The sequence below is a fragment of the Thamnophis elegans genome, chromosome 5, assembly GCF_009769535.1.
Source record: "Thamnophis elegans isolate rThaEle1 chromosome 5, rThaEle1.pri, whole genome shotgun sequence".
Taxonomy (NCBI): Eukaryota; Metazoa; Chordata; class Lepidosauria; order Squamata; family Colubridae; genus Thamnophis; species Thamnophis elegans.
Window position 1 is genome coordinate 35,324,112 of NC_045545.1, and position 23,065 is coordinate 35,347,176.

Below are 23,065 nucleotides of genomic sequence, written 5' to 3' on the forward strand. Positions count from 1 at the left end.
GTTTATCAAAGGATAGTCAGAAAGGAAATTCTTCAACATTTATAATCCCACGGTTAAAAAAAAGCGACACTTTTATTCCCAAATACGCGCGCGTGGGTAAAACAGTAGTTCTTCCACGTGTTTCCTAATCCCACTTCATTTTTCTGATTACTTTCTCTCTTGCCTTAGTGATTTTCAGGAGAAAAATTAACCAGGTTAATTAACCAGGAAACATTGGTGAAATGCTGGGCATGATTGTCTAATTCAGATTTTTTAACATTTGGCGGAAAAAGTAGGCTTAAAGCGGCAAGAGAACTATGCACTAGCAGAACTAGTTCTCAAATAGAGAAATAATTTCATACACCACTTGTCAGGTTTGTTGGTAGAGCTTACAAGGGGGGGGGGGGGAGAGAATCGAAAGAATCCAACCCCATTACAAAAGATGTCCCGTAATCCGCGAATACCTGAGCCGCAGAGATTCTAGCTGCGTTCTGGTCCCGACAGAATCGGCTTTGTTGCGCTAGACGGGGAGGAATGGCCGATCCTTTGCCCTTTAAGCGCATGTTCGCTTCGGACAATATATAGAGAATTGTAGGCAAGGATAAATAAAACAAACGACCACTTCTCCCCACTGACCCGGGGTAGAGAGGTTGATTCGTGTGAAAGGAGCTCGGATCAGCGGAATCCAATCCGCCGTAATAATGTACGAGCGCCACGGAACGCGCGCACGAGGGCTGCCGAACTTTCCGAGCTTGACACGTGATCCAGATCTTAACGCTAAGGATACTGCAACGTTCCAAGCGCGGCGGCTTTCGGCCAATCGGAGCGCGTCGCCTGTCGGGTCTGCGAAGGCAAAGTGGGAAAGCTCGCCCGCGTCCAAAGAGGAACACGAGGCAAAAAGGTGGAAAGTGTTGTTATTTCGCCACGCGCGACTTTTAAAGAGGACGTTTGGGAAGAAGAGCCGCTTTCATCCGAAGGGCGTTATAGGAAGAGAAACGGACTTTTTCCCTCGTAGTCGGAACTGGGAAGTCCTGTTGCGATGATATTGATTAATTTTATTCCTAATTGTAGGAAATTGCAACCATCGCAGGAAAGCTGTTATTTGGCAGAAAGCCTAGGATGAAACAGGCACAGTAAATAAAACCCATAAGTCTAAGATGGCTGTGGGAATCTTTCTGCAGGGCCATATGCATCAAATGCAAAGGAAAAAAGGCTGGCAATTACCATCTTGAATCGACTTACTTGAGAGCAAGCGCTCTTTAGTTGTACTTGCTGATGAATACAGGTATACAGGATTGCAAAGGTGGTTTCTTTTCCAGGTCAAGGCTTAGTGATTTAAGTAGGACAAACTTGGGAACAATTGTAATGTGTTCAAGCTTTTTTCTTCTCTTTATTGCAGTCTCTTCCTATTTACTTTCTAAGAGAGGAGAGGGGAGGAAATGCAGTGTTGGAGGATTTCCTCTGGGGAATTCTAATGGGTCATGGCTTGTGAAGAAGAGCTGTTCTCAAAATGTAACAATCCGTAAATACAAGCTCTTGAAGTCCTTAAAAAGGTTTCTTCGCCTAGCGTAGTAGGTTTTGTTGGTAGTGGTTTTATTCAACCCTTTTGAGCTAGATGAAGAAGAAAAAATGTAATGCAAGCAAAACGACAGCTGCCATCCTCTGGGGATTTGTTACTTGTGTGATGAATCTGAGAGGGAAAAGGGGGGTTTAAGTAACAGGCTAGAAAAGCAAAGAACAACAAAGAATTGATAAGAAAGACCCTCACATGTATGCTTTCTGTTGAGTGGAAGGAAGGAATCACCTTTGGCCAATACACTGGCATGAAATTGTGATACTGAGAGCCTCAAAAACCGTCTGGATATAGGAAAGCAATAGGGGCTTGCAATCCCTACAGGTTGGGAGGAGCACCGAGACAGGACAGTCCACAAGTCTTGGGCAGTAGAGTATGGATCCAAGCAGTACAAGAGTTGAAACCCTTAAGGCATCTTTATTTCTAGTTAGTTTACCTATAGCAGTCAAACAGGTAAAGGTGCAAAAAGCCTCTTAGAATATGGCATTTTGAGAACTTTTTTAAAGCAGGAGCTTGAATAAACTCTACATGACACTAAAGCCTGACACACTCACACTCACATACTTGAAAGCAATACATGCCACTAAGCAATGTCAGACTCACTTTTCAGATAAATTTGCAAAGGTTGATTTGCTTTTAAAAATATCAGATGCTGGTATGATTTTTGTTAATTATGTATGCTACAGTTGTTTCATACAAGAAATATGTTTTATTTAAATTTTAAAAATGGAATTATCAGTGTCCATGTATTGTAAGTGAAACAACCTTATTTTTAAAGTTTGGAAAAGAGATTTGGATATTTCAGTTGAGTCATCTTTTCTGTGACGATGAGAAACACTAATTTAATAAATACAAATAAGCTGATTTACTTGTAATCCTGTAAATAATTATTGTGAAGATATACCATACTGCAATACAATTACTTAGTTATTGCAGTACAATTTACTTTGCAATTAATGTGTATCTAATTTAATTTTATACTCCCTTCCCTTTTGGCCTATATACATATTAATATATATTCCCATTTTTCATAACTTTTACATTTTGTCACCCACATACATTATTACTATTTGTGTTATCCTGTAGTGATGGAGCCCTATATAAGCATATTGGCTTCCATACATTCTGGTGCCACTGATATAGTACTCCTTTTGTCCTGCACTGGAGAGAGCTTGGTTGTGATTTTTAATTGGATGGGAAACTAAGAGGAGATCTTAGACCCGTGATGGCGAGCCTATGGCATGCATGCCACAGGTGGCATACAGAGCCCTTTCTGCAGGCACGTGAGCCATCACCCCAGCTCAGCTCCACAACACATGCATGTGCACCTCCCACCCCATTTTTGGTCCCAGAAGGCTACAGGGAGGCCTACTGAACTGGGGCGCAGGGGGTGTAGAGGTTAGAGGTTTATTGGATTTATATGCCGCCCTTCTCCCAAGAACTCAGGGTGGCATACAACATAAAAGAAAACACATATTACAAAAATTAAAAGGGTCATTAAATAAAGTATCCAAAAAACCCCAATTGATATTTACAATAAAATTTAAAAAATTAAATTAAAATTAACAACCAGTGTATGCATGTGCAAGGGGTGTGGCATGTGTGAGGTGTCATGCACATTTTGCATTATGGGTGTGGGCGTGTTTGGGCTTTTGGCACGCAACAACAAAAAGGTTAACCATCACTGTCCTAGACTATGTGCTAAACCATGAAGATGGAAAAAATTTCCAAAAGAAACTATTAAGAAAGGTATTCTAGCAAAACACTCTACAACAATGAATCCATGAAGTCTGGAGTTAAACTTCTTTGAAAAAGGTATATTTTTCACCTCTTGAGTGTAAATTTAAGTCCATATTTACATAATGAAAATCAATGTTTCCTATATTAGCATATAGTATGGACAATTTATCTTCCTGACAAAATGTAAATGTAACAGTTTTAAAAAATGTACATTATGAAAATAATTTCAAGCATATGCTGTACAAAAAGTACTAACATGCAAACATGATTGAGGTTATACAAGTTCATTGATATGTACCTTGTTATTAACTGTGGAAATACAAAAATAAATTGAATATACAGTCATGGTTACCTAAAATAAATGCAAACAAAATATAGATGTTCATATCTGTTTAAAAATATCAAGCTATTATGCACATTGCATCTTATGATATATAGATTACCTTAATGCCTGAAAAAAATCTATTTCTTTTAAAAAATATATTAACAAAAGAAAATTAGAATCACAAGGAATTTCATAGAATATAATTTTGTTATACAAAATCTTGTTAAAAAGCAAATAAAAGGAATAGCGCCTAATTAATGATCCGTTACCCAAATATGGTGAACAGATTGGTTTTGATCTGAGGAAACACTACAAGTAGCAGTAACAATACAAATAAAATATATAAGTCTTAAAATTTTAGAACTTTATGTTCTAAATATGTGCGATTTACAATAAGTACTATATATATCTACTCATTATTTGAGCATGAAATGGATATATTTGTATTTCAGTAATTTCTATTGATAGCTCAAAATATTCCAAATTTTCCCTCAATTGCAAAATAATAATTCTATGGAGCTGCAAACTTAGCTAATGGAATTATTCTGTAATACACTACATTTCCTTGACAAAATATACAGATTTAATATTTACTTATAATAAAACTTAATAATTATTTGCAACAATGAGCATAAATATTTGGGGCTAAAACACATTGAAATTGGTGGAACATTTTACCAACAAAATGTGCTTATATTTAAAATACATGTCCAGCTATGCCATTGTAACTTAATTTTGATTTTAAAGTTGAAATCACTGTCTTCACAAATGTTTACCTTAGTTTATTTTGAAGTAAAAGGGAATATTTCAAAGGAAAGATTTGAAAATCACATTTGGGTTTATGAGGCCAGAATGTATATTTAAATGCTATTATTCTTGTACAAGACACACCTAAAATTATTTCAAGTATTCCAGAAACAATCAGAGGATTGCTTAATAATTGCTTTTATTAACAATGCCAATATATAATGGCAAATTTATTGTAGATTAATTAAAATTGAACCAATAACTCTCACATCAAGCTTCAAAACTCAAAACTATTAAAATTATATACAATTTTTATGATTTATCCCTGAATAGGTCATATTAATAGTTTTGAAGGAATATTTAATAACTAAACAGTTAGTTATATACATTTCTCATATTAGAAAAACCAAAGTGGAAACTTCATTAAAATTAGTATTAGAATAACAACTTACATTTACTTGTTTTCAAAGAAAGCTGTTGTCTATACAACTGCACATTTGTTTTGTTATGTAGCATTGCCATGTAATTGGTATTACTCCTCCCACAGACCGCCCTGTTTCTTTGTCTAGTTTCAGTAATCCAACAATAACAACCTTGCAATCTCTGAAACAGATAGGTATGAATAGAATGGATCAAATATATCTCCAACTGACAGTAATATTCCACTTGTAGTAATAATCCTAAAATAATATAGAAAATGTACTGTCATTGCTTTCTAACAGTATGAACTATAGATTCAGATCTTTAGGTGAAATTTCACAGTTTTTTTAATACAGTAGATAACTTACAGATATAAGAAATATTGTATCGTTTAGTTATACTCCAGTTTTTGTTCTTGTACATAGACAATGAGATCTAAAATCTATTACTACTTTCATAATAGTTGGTTATTACTTTTGTAATTTTTTATGCAAACATATTTTATGTTTCAGAAGTATTGAAGTTCTAGTACTACTCTTCTTAAAGGATAGGTTATATATTTCTTTAAATATTGAGAATTTTGATTAATATTGATATAGGTATATTCAAGTAATTACAGATTATTTCATCAATTAATATGAATGCCACTACTATGTGTAGTTATTGAGGACTTTAAACAGAAATGATGAGTCTGTATCCCATCAAATAAAATTCTGATTCGTATGACCATAGTTATGATTTATTGAAATGTTTATCTCTATCTAAAATGGACTTGGTGTCTTTCAAATTGCAAAATTTAAATACAAATATTGACTAATTGTTAACTCAAAGATGCAAAGCAGTACCTAAATGGGGATGGAAGGTGAATTATAAACTATCACTTGTATATGACAATCAATAAAAAGTCACAATTAAAAGCCTAGTATACAAAAAGGAGCACTTCTCAAATTCTTATTTAGCCTTACAGCATAATACCATACAGTACAAGTAACTATTGCAGTAGTATATGTAGTTACTCTAGAATACGTTTGCTCCACATGGATTTACATAATGACATAAGTTATTTTAATAATTCCACAAGCTATACAGATACAGCGTCACCACTTAGATAATTCACATTGTTTCCAAGTCCAATTCAAGGTGCTAGTTGTCACCTTTAAAGCCCTACATGAGCTGGGTCCTGGTTATTTGAGGGACTGTCTTTTTCAGATTATATCTGCCTGATCCACCAGAGCAGGGAGGCAGAGTACGTTACAGGTCCCCTTCTCTTAAGGAGGTCCATCTGGTAGGACCAAGAAGAGCCTTCTCCATGGTGGCTCCCTCCCTGTGGAAAACCATCCCTGTGGAAATAAGATTGGCCTCCATACTCTTTTGAAAGGCCCTGGATAAATGATTTTGCCAGCAGGCCTAGGGGACACAGAGTGATAGGGAACTCATTAAGTGGTTGGTTTGATTGCTGTTCAACTGATAGGTTGGTGGGTGAAGCTGGCAAGTGAAGCTGGCAAGGATGCCAGATGTGGTCAGGGTCAGTGGTAAAAAAGCATTCTAGATAAAAAAAATTCTCAATGCATCCTGGCATAAAATGTTGCTGATTGTTATAGTCTAAGCCTTTCTCCCTTTTCCTTCGAGACCACACAAACCAAAGTGAGGTATATAAAATACAACAGGAGAGTAGAGAAACATGGAAGAATGTATCAGACCAGGGGTGAGCAACTATGACCCCTATATGGCTGGCTTAGGAATTCTGGGAGTTGATGTCCACAAGTTGTAAAGGGGATATAGTTGTCCATCCTTATATTAGACCTTTCTTACAACCTGTACTGAGTAAAGAGTCTGGGAAGAATTCCAGAAACCAGGTGTCCAGGGAACTTTGGAAAGTTTTGACATTTTTATTTTTAAGGAAATAATATTTTGAATGCTCACAATTATTACTGTACTTGGGAGTAGTGAATAAGGCTGAGGAAATGAACAGGTTTGAAGTGGGTAGGTAGATATGTAAAAGATACAAGTGTACCATTTTATGACACCTGATTGTCCTGCCAGCAGTCATCCCCTAAGACATGGGTGTCAAATTCAATTGTGTCATGGGCCGAATCATCACATTATTTTTGCCTTGCGGAGATGGGGTGGGTGTGGCCTGTGCATGATGTATCCAGCCCATGGACAGAGATTGCCAGAGAGACATACAAGAACAGGTGATTGTCAAATACATCTGCTACTTGTCTCTTACTGATTGCAAATCCAGTCTGAACTCTGGTCATTATACATGCATATATGGGCAAAACAGGCCAATGTTTTAGTCTTACTCAGCTGTTCTCTCTTTGTTGGGTCAAAATCTTCACAAAACTCACAACTAAAGAAGCTAGATTATTTCTCAGTTCTCATAGCCTCATTAGATAAGTTTACTATTATTAGATTTCAAACACTTAAAATCACACATATACTTTAATCTCTTTAGTCAAGGGCCTACTTAATCTCTTCGTGTTAATCTTGTTTACTGTTTCAAAATTCAAAGTGACAGTAAATCATATTACCCAGTATAGAAATGTCCTGTATATGTACAGGATCCAACCTGGGTCGGCCACTGGGCCAGAGGTTTAGCCTTCCAAACTTTTGGACTCATGCTGGAGCCTATCTTCAGGAAACTTCTCTCTTACCAGACTTGTAAACCAGGCCCGGTGACTGAACCAGACTGGATTCTGGGACGTATATATTTGCCTTCATTTGTGCATATATATGCTCCATTTTCAATCCTTCCACTCACTTTTATATTGTTTGGGTGCTGAATAGCACATTAGCATCTTTATATTGCTGTATCTACTTGTATCCAATTGCCTACCTCTTTGCCACAAGGTTGTAATGCTCCTCCCTCCCTTTCTCTTTTGTGATGAGCCACTTCTTGCAAAAAAGCAGGACTGCAAAGAATCCAAGGTCACATTCTCATGTAAAAAAAAAGGAGCCTGTGGTCCTACTATACCACTGCTTCAACAATACTCCTGAGGACAGAGATTCTGCTTCCAGCCGTCATGTCCCAGGGCCAGGAGCAAAGGATGTCCTCATGTCCCACGACTGGAGGCAACATCAGCTGAGTCCTAATCACAGAGTTACCAAAGAACCCTGGCACAACAAAAAGCACACTTTGCAGTCTTGTCATACTTTCTGATTGGCCTTCTCTACCTCAAACCTTCTGCCCTGGTTTCTTGATTTCGCCTTCATTGAAGGGGTGACACTGGGATTATTGAGCCATGACATGTACTATCCTGAGGACAACAGGCGAAAGGCTTGTATCCAGCAACAAATCATATTAGCTACAGAATACAAAGGAATCTTCCAGCAAGTCCTGTCTTTGATCCTTGATGATTATGTTTGATGGAAGGGCAACACAGTCATGTGTCACTGCTGTCATGGGGATTAGTTACTACTGGGTGGGGCCCCCAGGAACTAGCCTTCTGATTTCATGGACAGTCTGCTGATATTCACTTCAAGATGACCTGCTTGCTTGCTTTCTTGTATTGCTGTGTTTCTTTTTGCAAAAAATATATATGGATGTCCATCTTTGGAGAGAAAGTTATTTAGTTATACTCATTGTATAAATATAATAATAAACACATAGGAAGAATACTGTGACATGTAATAGATGATGGAGAAGATCTAGAATCATTGTGACTGATATTTCACAATGAATTCCCAATTGGATCAACTCCTTGCCAGGTGAGCCAACATAGTGGTTACACCATTATAAATCTTGGCATGATTCATGCATGTACCTTGGAAAGAATTTGATACATATACTGCCTCTGACTCTCCTGAGGGTAAAGGCAATTCCACAAGATTACTTAAAAGACTATTAAATCAATATATAATCTATGAGAATCCTACCATTGGGTTAGGGTTAGAGTAACTCAAGATATGAGTTAGGGTTACTCATATCTTGTCCCTTGTGTTCTATCATCTGAGTGCATAGATCACCATCATTAAAAGCTAGGATATTTGGAGAGGCAATGGAAAAAAAAGGTGTCCCTTATTCCCACTTGAGGATGTCTGGAGTACTCACTCTCTCTATTGCTCCAGTGAGCTAGATGAAGCAAATTTACTGATTCCTATACTGATTCCAGCCCAGCAGCTAGTTGTCCTGAAGGGGTGATGGGGTGGAATGATTCACAATGATATTTATAATTGCAACAGCACATTAAGGTGCCTTTTTATTGTCCACTGCATACAGTTCTAAACTAGAGGATGTCAATTACTTTACTGGCATGGATAACTACAGTTTACTGGCTCCTTACATATATATCTGTTGTGTAACAAGTGCAATCCAATATTATTTGGAAAATACCTCAAACAGAAGATTGCTGCAACTAGACAATAGGTTCCATAGGAAATGAAGAAAAAATGTACTGGTTAATCCAAACATGCACCCCTACCGCCAGAATTATTTACTTACAATCTGCACAAGAAATGGAGGAAGGGCTGAAGGCCAAAGGTTGGCTCATCTAGTGTTTCTCAACCTCAGCAATTTTAATATATGTGCACTTCAACTCCCAGAATTCCTCTCACACTGGCTAGGAAATTCTGGGAGTTAAAGTCCATACATTTTAAAGTTGCTGAGGTTGAGAAATGCCTATTTATTGGTAGATCAAATTCTTCTTCCCCATGCTTGCTTCGTCGTCGTCCCCCCCCCCCTCCACCTGCAGCACAAAAACTAAAGTGAATTTGAAAAAGCCATTCAGGTATCAAATATGTTTAAACTGACCAAAAATCAAGTCAGAAACCAGCCAGCCACATTACAGTTACTAGAAACTATCTGTGTTATAGATCTTAAACCATAGAGACAAAGCATATGCACACGCACACACTCACATTGGGAAAAGCAGCCAATACCTCACATTCCTCTTCTAGTCCCCAAGAGAATTGGAAGCCATTCTGAAGAAAAGTAGAGAAATAAAGATGGAACAATTTTGTAAGGTGTGAAACATCCCTTCATTTAGCCATCTAAATAAAAAAGATGAGACTTATGCTTTTGCCTTTGCTATCACTCACATCCTGTTTATTTCATGAAGGGATAGCTAAAAATACAAAATCTTTCTGCATATATTTTCAATTTTATAAACCTATGCATTCTTTAGGTCCAGGTAGCTCTTTCTCATAGCATTAACTTTTACTGGAAAATGTCTCCACCCCCCTCCCCCCTCCGTTTTTACTTAGGCATGATTGTCACTTAATTGATCGAGGTCCTGTTCCGGGTGCAGCCTCGTTGAAGTTCATTGATTACACTTTCTATTCAAATGCCATTTATCCATCTACAGATTGGCATGCGTTTATATCAATATTTTATTCTTCCCACTTCTTAATACTTTTAATCCCGGTACAAGGCATTCGCATGCAGGAGTAGAGGGAATGAGGAACTTCCCGTGCTGTGACGTACGTTGCCATGGTGACGTTCCAGCAGCGTCTAGTTCTGGGAAGGGGGGGAGAGAAAATAGGGATGAAAACAAATATGGCGGAGAGCAGGACAGCAGAAACGGGTTAGTAATTGCTGTAGTTCTCGGGAGGAGGGGGCGAGATTTGGGAGAATTGTCTGGGGGTCTTTGCGGAGAAAGGGAATGAACATAAATGGGTAGGGAGGAACGGCTTTGGGAATAGGTAGCAGAAAGTCAGTTCAGCTCTGAGTGTTTTGGTAAGGAATGACTTCATCGTATTCTGTGCAAAGTGTGTTGCTGTCAGCAAACAAGCGTTACTGTATATTTTCGGGCATAAATACAGCAGTCCCTTTGCGGGACATGCAGGTCAGAAAGGGATCTACTTACAGGATGAAGGAAGTATAGGCCTCTTTAGCTTGTGGGGTCGGGGAGATCCTTATACTTCCAGGTATATTAGTGTATACTGATAGCTATAAAGCCTCTCACAAAAGAAATGTCGTTTTCGGAAGCAAGGGAGCTTTTTGAGGACCATGGAAAAACTACAGATAAAAGCAAGGAGTGATGTCTGAAGAGTGAAGGGGTGAAACGGCAGGGGTTTAAAATGAAAATGTCCCCTGAATATAAGCATAGCCTAACCTAAGCAGTATTGAAAGGGGGGAAAATGACAGTAGTCATGCCAGACCCGGAGGGTTTGGAAAAGGCCAAAGAAATATGAGGTTGATACAAGGAGGTTGGAATCACAAATAGACAATTTGGGGTCCTCAATGATTTCAGGCAAAGGTCTTAATTACTGTTAATCAAGATCCTGCAGCAATTCTACCTTTTCTATCTGAAAAGAAAAAAGATAGGAAAAAGTTTTTATAATTAAATACTAATTGTGGTGAACATTGAAAAATGCTATACATTTTTACTTTGTGTTAATTAAATCTGATGTAAGAAATATTTATGAATATCAATATTAGTCTTATTGTTTTAATGTAATTTCTTCTATTTGGTGAACATAGAAATCAAGTATCTGAATTTTTAGGTGTAACATTTTATTTCCAAAGGCCAGCCTGGTCTAAAATGGTAATTTTCAGGCAGGTGCTGACATTTCTACACAACAGCACTTAACATAACTAAGGTTTCAGGGGCTTAAACCTCATTTTGGCATCCTTTTATCATTTGGCCATTATCTGATTACTACTTCTGTCATTTGACTTCCAGGAATTATCATTCTATTTTGACATATGTTGTTCTACCTCCATTTTTGTCATTACAGACCATATTGTTTCTTCTTTCCAGTTCTTCATCAAGCAGTAGTGTATGACACTTACTTGTATTTAACTTCATTTTGGCTCACCTTAAAACACTGAAAAGAAGCAGGCGGCATCATGAGCTGATCAGTGCCCACTTCCAGTTGACCAACAGGACAGTTAAAAATCCCTCACTCTCCATGCACATAAAAGGGAAAGAAAATAATACACTGTATATTTTGTCTGGTCTTCTGTAAGGAAAAGCTGAGCAATTGCTATGAGGAAGGTTTCTAACTGCAAAGTAGCCTTTCCTCTCACACCTTTAACTTTCTCTTCAAAACTGGAAGAGTAAAAGGAAAACATGTATTTTCAAGTAGGTCTTTTTTGCAATACTTCATTCTGGTTGAGAGAAAGAAAGAAATTTCTTCCTTTCCTAACAAGTCTATTGTGAGGAACCAGCTAACCAGGTGTAGAAATCAGAAGGTGGAATTTAAAACACTGACTAAGATATTCCTGTCAATTATCTATCAGAAATAGGTTTAAGATATAATGTCTTACAGCTATTCTAGTAATACCACCAGCTTCAGATATGATGGTGTAGTACATCCTTAATGTCCATATCTAAGATTTCCAACCCATTTTCTTTTTTCTTTTCAGAGGTTTTGGTAAGTGGTGGATACTGAATCTTGACTTTCTGGTCTTTGTTCTCTTCTTCCTTATCTGAAATATATTTCTGATTCACATGAACCTTGGAGATACACTGGGGAGAGGTAGAGGAGAGTTGCTGGATTTGGAGCTTTACTGCTTGCAAATGATCCAAAATAATTTTTTAAATTAAAAAAGTAAAATCAGGAGGGCAGAGAATCTTAATGAGCTTTAGACAGGTGAGATTCTAGGAGTGCCCATTGACTCTACATTACTAATTAAGAATTAGAATAGCATTACTAAATGATCTGTAATATGTCCCTTACAAGAAACTTTGTAAGTTCATGTAATGGAGTGGGTTTTGGTTTTTTTTGCTTAAATCCCTACATACAGCACATTGTAAGATCCCTGTTGAATACTAGCGCGGGAAGTAAGGTCTCCCTTTCTGATTGGTTCTTGGGCGGAGCCGGTTTAATCCTCTCTTCGATTGGTTGAGCTACTCGACGCCCTATTGGCTCATTGTTCAAACTTGGGGGTATAAATGTTTGGCGCGAACCACGCCACGTCGTATCGTAGTTACTATGCTTTGAATAAAGGTTACTGCTTTGCTACAGCTTTTGTCGCGTCCTCTTCCTTCGCTCCAAGATGCAAAACTGGCGACGAGGGTGGGATGAGATCCCCGCGACCATGGAGGAGAACAAGCCAGCTTGCCACCGCGTTTGAAGCAGCACGAATTCGCTCCTTAGGTGGAGAACTCCGGCAGCGAACGTAAGGGTTTTTTTTTTCTTGCCGTCTCTTTCCCTCTCTGGCTTCATACCACAATGGCATCATCGCTTCCTCCTTTTGCGCCTTTTGGATCTGCCGGAGAATCATGGGACGGTTTCATGGAGCGTTTTGAATGTTATCTAATTGCATCGAAGAACCAGGCACAGACTGACGAGGAGAAATGCAGCTTTTTCTTGTCCTGCTGTGAGCCTTCCATGTTTGCCTCTGCGAGAGCTCTGGCCGCCCCGAGGCCAGCCTACAAACTTGGGTGGGACGAGCTGATGTCCAGGCTGAGGGATCATTACGCCCCCTCACCTTCTCTGATCGCACGTCGTTTTACCTTTCGCCGCCGAGTGCAGAAGCCCAACGAATCCATCAGCCAGTTTCTAGAGGCTTTGCGCACAGTGGCCGCTCAGTGCGATTTTGCAGACCTGGAGGAGAACCTCGTGGAGCAGTTTGTGTGCGGGGTCCGCGACGTGCAATTGCGCAGCCGTATGCTCCGGAACCACAAAATTACCTTGCTGCAAGCCGTGGAGACCGCACGAGCAGCAGAGCTCTCCGAACAATCCACGGCCGACATCGAACGTCTCCAGCTGAAAACCCCCGCGCAAACTGCTGCAGCGCCTTCCACCCAGACGAACCTCGTCGACGACCCCTCTCCGTCGGAAGATGAGGAGGAGGAAACCGTCGGACAAATGAGGACTCAACTAAAGCGGAGGCCACACCAGCAACCACCGACGCCCGCTCAGCCAGCATCAAACGCTCCTTGCCGCGGATGCGGCGGTCGCCATAGCCGCGCATCCTGCCCGTTTCGTTCAGCCGTCTGCCGCCGTTGCCGAGGAGAAGGACACCTCGCCAGGGTCTGCCGGGCTCTTGTGCCAGCTCCCTCGTTTATGCAGCCCAGCGACCAGCGCCAGCCACCGAAAGGCCGCCAACAACCACGTTCTGCGAGGCGAGCTGAGGACTGCCATTCAACCTATCAGCCCTCTAGCGCCGACTGCGTGGTCTACCAGGCTTCTAACGTTCCCGCCGGCCATCGTAAAATTAGTACCGTCGTCCGTCTCGAAGGTCAGCCTTGCCGAATGGAGGTGGACTCTGGGTCTTCCCGTTCCCTTCTATCTTGGGCTTTGTTTTCCCGCCTTTGCCCTAGGGTTCCCCAGAGTAAATTGCGCCCCGCTGGGGTTTCCCTTTTAGATTACCAGGGAAATGGGATTCCCACGGCAGGAATATTCCACATCCGGGTGGAATACGGAGATTTTAAAGGAAAACTTCCAGTTTTAATTGTTAGGAATGACCTGCCTGCTCTCCTTGGGTTGGATTGGTTCCCTGTTTTGGGTCTCACTATAGAAGGGGTGCACAGGGTAGTTTCCCGCACCGTAGATAGTGTGTTAGACGAGTTTGCAGATGTGTTCGATGGGAGATTGGGCTGTTATAAGGGCACCCCCATTTCCCTTTGCCTCGATCCCCAGGTCGCGCCCATTAGGCTGAAGGCACGCAGGGTCCCCCTCGCATTGAGAGCAAAGGTAGATGCTGAACTTGATAAGCTTATAGAGCAGGGGGTAATCGAGCCCGTAGATCATGCCCGTTGGGAAACTCCCATAGTACTTCCGGTCAAACCTGATGGATCGGTGAGGATATGTGCCGACTATAAGTCGACCATCAATTTGGCCCTGCAGGCAAATCCATATCCCGTTCCCGTAGTGCAACATCTACTCCACTCCTTAGGGCAAGGCCGTATTTTCGCCAAGCTAGATATGGCACAGGCCTACCAGCAGCTCCCCGTAGACGATGACGCGGCTACAGCCCAGACTATCGTCACCCACCGCGGGGCCTTCCGTTGCCGCCGTCTCCAATTCGGCGTTTCGGTTGCCCCAGGGATTTTTCAGAGCCTTATGGAGCGGTTGCTCCACGGGCTCCCCGGCGTCGTTCCCTACTTTGACGACGTCCTGGTCGCAGCCCCTAGCCACTCGGAACTCCTGAAAATACTGCGGGAGGTTCTTACACGTTTTAGGGAGGCAGGACTGAAACTAAAGCGCAGCAAATGCGAAATTGCTGTTCCCCAAGTAGAATTTTTGGGATTTCTCATCGATGCACAAGGCATTCACCCCACTCCCTCCAAAGTTGCTGCCATTAAAAACGCACCTGCACCCACCTCTAGGTCGGAATTGCAGGCGTTCCTGGGGCTGTTAAATTTTTATGCCCCTTTTATTCCCCACAAGGCCTCGTTAGCTGAACCGTTACATCGACTGCTTGACCGGTCAGCGGCCTGGAAATGGGGTAGCCGTGAAGCGCACGCATTCGCGGCTATAAAAGACATTTTAACTTCGTCGGCAGTCCTGATCCAATACAGCGATAAGATGCCCCTAGTCTTGACATGCGACGCCTCTCCCTATGGTATAGGGGCGGTCCTGAGCCATGCCCTCCCGAATGGCTCAGAGGCCCCCATAGCGTTCTACTCCCGGACACTTTCTTCAACGGAGCGGAACTACAGCCAAATCGATAAAGAAGCCTTGGCTGCAGTGTCCGGCATTAAGCGATTCCATGACTACCTTTATGGTAGGAATTTCACCCTTGTCACGGATCACAAGCCGCTCCTGGGGCTACTAGCAGGCGACAAGCCAACTCCCCCCATTTTGTCTCCCCGCATGACACGCTGGACTGAGTTTTTAACGGCATATTCGTATACGCTGTTATACCGTCCGGGTAAGCAGCTAGGGCACGCAGACGCCCTGAGCCGTTGCCCCTTGCCACAGACGGACACAGCCCACGTGCCTTCTCTCTCTATTTTGTCCATTGCTGAATCTGACCTCCCCGTCTCTGCTGCGGATGTCGCAGCTTGTACAAAGGCTGACCCGGTCTTATCCCAAGTAGCTTCATGGGTTTTGAGGGGTTGGCCCGCGGAAAAGGTAGCGGAAGGATTTCGACCGTTTAAAGCACGACAAGCCGAACTTGCCCTTCATGGGGGTTGTCTTGTCTGGGGGGATAGGGTAGTGATCCCCACAGCCCTGCGGGCACGAATCCTGCCTGCACTTCATAAAAACCATCCCGGCATAGCGCGAATGAAAGCTTTAGCCCGCAGCTATGTGTGGTGGCCCTTGCTAGATTCGGAAATTGCAGATTATGTAGGTCGATGCAGGATATGTCAAAACTCTAGGCCGAATCCTCCCACAGCCCCCCCCCGGGAGTGGGAAATTCCTAGAGGCCCATGGTCCCGTTTACACATTGACTTCGCTGGCCCTTTCCATGGCCGAACTTTTATGATAGTCGTTGATGCTTACTCAAAGTGGGTGGAGCTGGTAACCATGACCTCCACTACAGCAGAGAGTACAGTGAGGGCCCTTCGTAAGATGTTCGCCACACATGGGCTACCGGATGTGATAGTCTCAGATAATGGGCCCCAGTTTACCTCCACCACGTTCCAAGAATTCCTGGCCGAACAAGGAATCAGACACGCAGCCACAGCCCCTTATCATCCAGCTAGTAACGGCCGGGCGGAGCGTGCAGTTCGCTCAGCCAAAGAAGCCTTGGGCCGCATGGACCAGGGCGACTGGCAGGAAAGAGTGGCGGCGTATCTCCTGAGCCAGCACTCTACGCCCTGCCCAACGACTAATAAAACTCCTGCGGAGCTCTTGATGGGAAGGAGATTGCGAACCCCCCTAGATAGGCTACATCCACTTTACGCAGGGGATCTGCCGAGCAACCTAGGGGCCCTCCCTTCCCATACGTTTAAGTTAGGGGATCCCGTATGGGCCCGTTCTTTTTCTGGGGATCCACGGTGGGTTCCCGCGACCATCACAGCTCTGACTGGCCCCTGCTCCTTTAGGGCCGGTCTGGCCGACGGAACACAATGGAGGCGCCACCTGGACCAGTTAAGGCGACGCCTCCCCGCGGAAGCAGACGGCCCGAGCTCCTCGGACACTTGTTCTCAGCGTGAGCTACCCTTGACGACCTTTTCCCCAACGGACAGTCTCCATTCGGGGAACGGGGGACAAGCCGACTTCTCGGACAGACGTGCCTCATCCGGTTATTCCTTCCCGCGAAGCCCTCATCGAGACTCTGAATCTACATTCCAACCAGATTGCAGGGGGCCACTGTCGGACACTTTTGTTGCCATGGAGACGCCACCTAGGACAAATGGACACTGGGCACGGGGCCCCGGGCCAGCACCATCTCTTGGGGCCGCACCGCAGACGCACCGCCCCGCTACGGACATGCCTCCGCCGGCGGTTTCCCCCCCCGACGAAAATCACTGGGGAATTACGAAGGTCGGGACGAGAGCGCCACCGCCCCACCTATCTACAAGACTATGTTTGCCCTTCTTAAGGGTACCTTGACTAGGGGGGGAGGGGTGTTGAATACTAGCGCGGGAAGTAAGGTCTCCCTTTCTGATTGGTTCTTGGGCGGAGCCGGTTTAATCCTCTCTTCGATTGGTTGAGCTACTCGACGCCCTATTGGCTCATTGTTCAAACTTGGGGGTATAAATGTTTGGCGCGAACCACGCCACGTCGTATCGTAGTTACTATGCTTTGAATAAAGGTTACTGCTTTGCTACAGCTTTTGTCGCGTCCTCTTCCTTCGCTCCAAGATGCAAAAATCCCAATTATATATTGGGATAATAATTATGGGATTTACTAGGTTGTGTAGGACCTGGATTTCTAGTGAAACTCATCATGACACTATTTGTTTTCAGTGTATGTAGCTCAATCTTTAACAAAAATGGTTCCGAAAGGATCTTTAAAAAAAGTGAAGTAATAGTTTCTGGGTTGTGAAATATATCTCACAAGGAAAAGAGAATGATAATATGAGGGGGGAAAACCCTCAGTTCCCTGTTCTATAAAATTACAGTTTACATAGTAACCAGCTGGGAGAAACAGTTCAGATTGAGAAAGGGCCAAAAGCAGCTGGTCTCTTAGCAGAAACAATGAGATAGCACTGCTTTTATTCCTCTCAATTTACTCTGCATCACTAGTAAATTATTATAATTTACTATTTTTACTAAGATAATTTGCTTCAAGTTATATATAAATCTTTTATTACAGAGAAGTCAGTTTTAACTAATAATACATTTTTATCATTTATGAGCAATATTAATTTTAAACAATTTGTGTGAAACATTTTCAATATAAAAATATACAAAATGTTTTTATTAATTTTTTATTTTATTTATTCATATCCTGCCTTTATTATTTTTATGAATAAGTCAAGGCAGTGAACATATCTAACACAGTTCCTCCTATTTCCCCACAAGAACAAAACCTTGTGAGGTGGGGGTTGGGCTGAGAGAGAGTGACTGGCCCAAAGTCACTCAGGTGGCTTTCATGGCTAAAACAGAACTTGAACTCACATTCTCCCACTTTTTAGCCTGGTTCCTTAACCACTAGACCAAACTGGTTCTTTCGTATATTTTGTACATTGTACATTGTTCTGAGATCCCTCAACATAAGAGTGTTATATAATTAAATAATAATTAAACAATCATTACAGTGAAGTAAAACTATGGTTTTAAGTATGATTATGATTCAACTAACAACACCATCTCTTTTTTCCAAATACAAAACTTGCCCAATGAGAATTACCAATGAATAGGAATAAGTAGGATTGCATATCTCATTTCTTTGTTTAGATGTCATTAATTTCAATGAAATGTACATCTTTAGAAGTTCTGAAGTTGATATTAGTATGTTAAAAACAAACAAGCTAAATTTACGCGCTCTACATGGGGCTGTGTTCGAAGACTACAGCTGGTCCAGAACACAGCCACGCGAGCGATATGGGGTGTATCTAGATACACCCATATTACACCTATCCTCCGCGAGCTGCACTGGCTTCCTATTGGTCTCCGGACGCGTTTCAAGGTGCTAGTCGTTACTTTTAAAGCCCTTCATGGTTTAGGACCTGGCTACCTGAGAGACCGCCTCCTGCCACTTACCTCCCAACGACCAACAATATCGCACAGGTTGGGCCTCCTCCGGGTGCCGTCAACCGGACAATGCCGGCTGGTGACTCCCCAGGGGAGGGCCTTCTCTGTTGCTGCGCCGGCCCTGTGGAACGACCTACCTGCAGAGATCCGGACCCTTACCACTCTCCCAGCCTTCCGTAAAGCCGTCAAGACCTGGCTGTTCCGGCAGGCCTGGGGCTGTTGATTGATTTCCAGCCCCGCTTAGATGGAATGGGTGATGTGAATTTTAATACTGTATTTTTATTTTTTATTTCTATTTTTAAATTTTAAATGTTTCTTGTCTGTTGTGAGCCGCCCAGAGTCCCTATGGGAGTGGGCGGCATACAAATCCTAATAAACTTGAAACTTTAATTTACTAGGATGTAAATAAGTAACTACAATTTGCTTACGTATATAGCACTGTAAAGTAAGGTGTGTTATATTGTATATAATGTTTTAATTCTCTGATATAACTATATAGGATTTTATTATGGACCATGAACAGTTAGGGCCATTCTCTAGAACAGAAATTGCAATTACTAGAACAGAAATTGCAATGTTTATTATATAGTGTATTATATGTTAAGATACTGTATATTAATATTTTGTGTGTGTGTGTGTGTGTGTGTGTGTGTGTGTGTGTGTATTATAAAGTGTATTGTCCCCTTCACTAGAATCCAGGAGACTTTTGAGTTCTAGTCCTTCCTTGGCTATGAAAGCCAGCTAGTTATCTTGGGCCAGTTACTCTTTCTCAGTCAACTTACCTCACAGGATTCTTGTATGGAAAATAGGAGGAAGTAAGTGGATGTATTTGTCCCCTTAACTATTTGTAAAAATATTAAAGGCAGGATACAAATAAATAAAATTAATGCTTTAAAATATCTTATTAGGAGTAATTTTCAGATAAACTTTTTTGAAAAGAAGGCCTTTCCTGGGAGACCCAAAGGATAATGTAGTTGTAGGGGGTTGATCCTCGCTATCTGACTCTGCTGCCAGCTCCACAGGCCACCAGCAGACCGTAACAGCTGGCTGATATCATGAGAACTATCCCTCTTCCTCCATCAAATTGCCTTCTTGGAAATTTTCTTGTCTTTTTGGAATTTTAATTTTTTTAAAATTTTAACTGTAAATTAATTTTTACATTTTAATTTTATAAATTGTTTTATATGCCAATATTGTGCCGTCTACCCCCAGAATCTCTCTTTGAGGGAGATATGAAATATAAGCAAGTAAGTAAGTCATGGGGAAGTATGCCTCTTTATGATTTGTAGACTTCAACGCTTAGAATTCCTGAGCCAACCATGCTGGTTCAGAAATTCTGGGAGTTGAAGTCCACAGGTCTTAGGGGCCATAGTTGTCCCCTGTTGCTATGCTCTGAGAGTGTCTTTTCTTTCATGCCTTCACTGTCTGTTAGCAGGCCTTTTTGCTAGGCCGTATCTGGCAGCAAAATCTTCTATAGGAAATGGTTTAAACAGGTAGCTAGATAGGACTTGCAAAGTCTGTACATCTAGCCGCACAGGACGGATATAGCCGACCACAAATTGTTCTTGACACCTGTAGAATTTGCTTGTTTTGTACTTGCTTGGAAAACAGCTAAAGTAGGACACACATGAAACTCAGGAAGCACGCAGTTATCAATTCTGTTATTGGTCCAGATGCATAATTTGTAACCAATGACATTTGCAATGCTTGAAAACCTTATTTGCGTACGAAAGTTTATATATTCAGCCTTGCTACATAATAAAGTTGTCATTTCACCCAGAGAGATCTCGTGTCCTCAAGTTCTTTCTAGGATTAGCTTCGTGGGTGACCCCCCTTGATTGTTGTGCCCAGGTGCCGCCCTGGAGAAGCCGTTCCCTCCAGGGACGGACTGAGGCACTAACAAGTGGTGACCCCGACGTGATTTTTTCCGCTGGACCGACGCAGCCTCGCCGCTGCGTGCCTGAGACCCCATCGCTTACCCGCGCACTCGTCGTCGTTCGTGGAAACGACTGATCTTTCGTGAGTATGGGGGCGGGTCTGTCTAAGGAGCAGATTGCTCATGTTAAAGAACTTGGCCAGATTCTCAGAGCTTCTAAAAGTCAATTAACAAAGAAATTTGTCTTTCCTACCAAATCTGAATTACGCCAACTGTTAATACACATTTGGCAAAACTGCCCCTCCTATCCTCACCATGGCTCCCTTAAACCTGGACCATGGGTGAAAATAGGCACATATCTCCATCAGGAACCTCGTGCTCCTACTCCGATGCTCCTGACTTGGAAGGTCATACTTGCTGCTCTTAGACTCCATTATTCTGACCCTTCTCCTGATTTTCCCATAGAACCCCCTGATCTTACTCCCCCACCTCCTTATTTAGATCGCCCTTCAAGTTTTGTTCCGTCTGTCTCCTCTCCCTCTGTTTCCCCCCCTCCCTCTCCTTCTGTTTCTGACATTTCACTCACATCATCTCCCCCTCCTTCTTCTGGTCCTGCCGGCGTTTATTTTGCTTCCTCTCTCTCTCTCCCTACTATGGCTGGCAGTGCTGTGGCTCGTGGTTTGGCTTCTGCCCGAGCCGACCCTTCTCTTACCCCAGATGATCTGGAACTTCTTTCTGCTTTTCCCGTTGACTTAACGGGCGCTGCTGCTCCCGTCTATGAAGCCCTCCCTTTTAGAGTGCTGAAAAATCTCAGGTATGCTGTGTCTCAAAGTGGCATTACATCCTCTTATTTTCAATCTGTCCTTGAGAACCTTAGTCAGACTTATCACCTTCTCCCCTGTGATTGGATTACCATTGCCAAATGTATCTTAACATCCACTCAATTTGTTGTTTGGCATTCCTTGTACGACCAGCAATGCGTACTAAAAAGTGCACAATTTCCTCAATATACAGCCGCCCAATTAAAAGGGGTAGACGCATTTGCCACACAGGCACGGCAAGTTACCACTCCTGTGGCTGGTCTTGACCTGATTAGTGAATGTGCTCTTCATGCCTTTTCTAAGCTTGATGACCCATCCTCCAAATCAGCCTCCTCTTTTACTACCATTCGCCAAGGCCCCGCTGAGCCCTACGATGCCTTCATCGAACGTCTCCAGAAGGCTCTCAAACGTGACATTAATAACTCTGAGGCACTTCAGGAGATTTTGATGCGCTTAGCGTTTGAGAATGCCAATGAGGACTGTCGCAAGGTTCTTGAACCCCTCCATGGCGACTCCTCTAAGAACTTGGCTGATTTCCTCCAAAAGGCTGCCCGCGTAGGGTCTCTCACCTATCAAGCCGAACTCATGGCCACCGCCCTCTCCACCTTGCATGCGGGGGGTGTCAAGCCCTGTTCTGGCAATTGTTTCAATTGCGGCAAGCCTGGCCATTTTCGCAGCCAGTGCCGCGCCCCCGGCGGGGGCGCTGCCACACAGGCCGCGGGCACTCGCCCCAAAACACCCTGTCCAAGGTGCGGTCATATGGGTCATTGGGCTCGGGAATGCCGCTCCGGCCGCAACCCCAACCCCAACCCGGCTCCTGCCACGCCTTATTCTAATTCCCAGTCGGGAAACTAGAACTGGGGCGGGTGGCTAGCCCCGCTTTCAAGGCCACCTCCCATTTTGCCCTTTCCTTACCTCCTGAGAATGACCCTATTCATCTGGGTGTGGATCGTCCAGGGGACGGCCAGCCTATTGGCATTTTTACATCTCCGATAGGGGCGATTGACCCTTGTGCCGCAAAGTCCACCACCATTTTGCAATCCCTCATTGTGCAGGCTTCTGAAACTGTTCCCATGTTAACACCCGGTCTTGTTTATTTTCTCCCTCTCAATGTTACAAGTCTTAAGCTGCCTCCTTCAGCACCCTTAATGTTGTACCCCCACCGAGATCTTATCTCGCAAGGGGTGCTCGCCTCACCTTTTCTTTTATCTGCCCATGAAATGGACTCCTTGGCTCTTGTTTGCATCCCCGACAATCCTCTCACCATACAACAGGGATCTGATGCTGCTATTGTAATTCCCGTTCCATTGGAAATAGATATCCCTAAGTATGATGAACTTTCCCCCCATGCGGAGATTCCGTGGAAAGATGTGCTTTACTCTTCTCCTGTCTCTTCTGCAAAGCCCTTTTTGGTCTTCCATCTAAATGGTGTTCCCTTTTCTGGTATTTTAGATACCGGGGCTGACATCACTGTCATTCAACTTTCTCATTGGCCCGCCAAGTGGCCACTGCAATCTTCACCTGCCGTTAAAGGGGTTGGAGGTGTTCAGACCGCTCAGACCAGTACTGCTTGGATTGAGGTCACTACCCCTTCCTCAA

General features: G+C 42.8%; 1 protein-coding gene across 1 annotated transcript in view; it reads left to right on the plus strand.

Annotated features, from left to right (window-relative positions):
• The first annotated feature begins 10,263 nt into the window (after positions 1 to 10,263).
• AGBL4 (ATP/GTP binding protein like 4) overlaps positions 10,264 to 23,065 on the plus strand; it is a 1,221,291-nt gene continuing 1,208,489 nt past the window's right edge. The window contains exon 1 of the mRNA XM_032217563.1: positions 10,264 to 10,309. Within this exon, the coding sequence (XP_032073454.1) occupies positions 10,270 to 10,309 (40 nt within the window). The 5' untranslated portion in view covers positions 10,264 to 10,269. The remainder of the gene's footprint in view (positions 10,310 to 23,065) is intronic.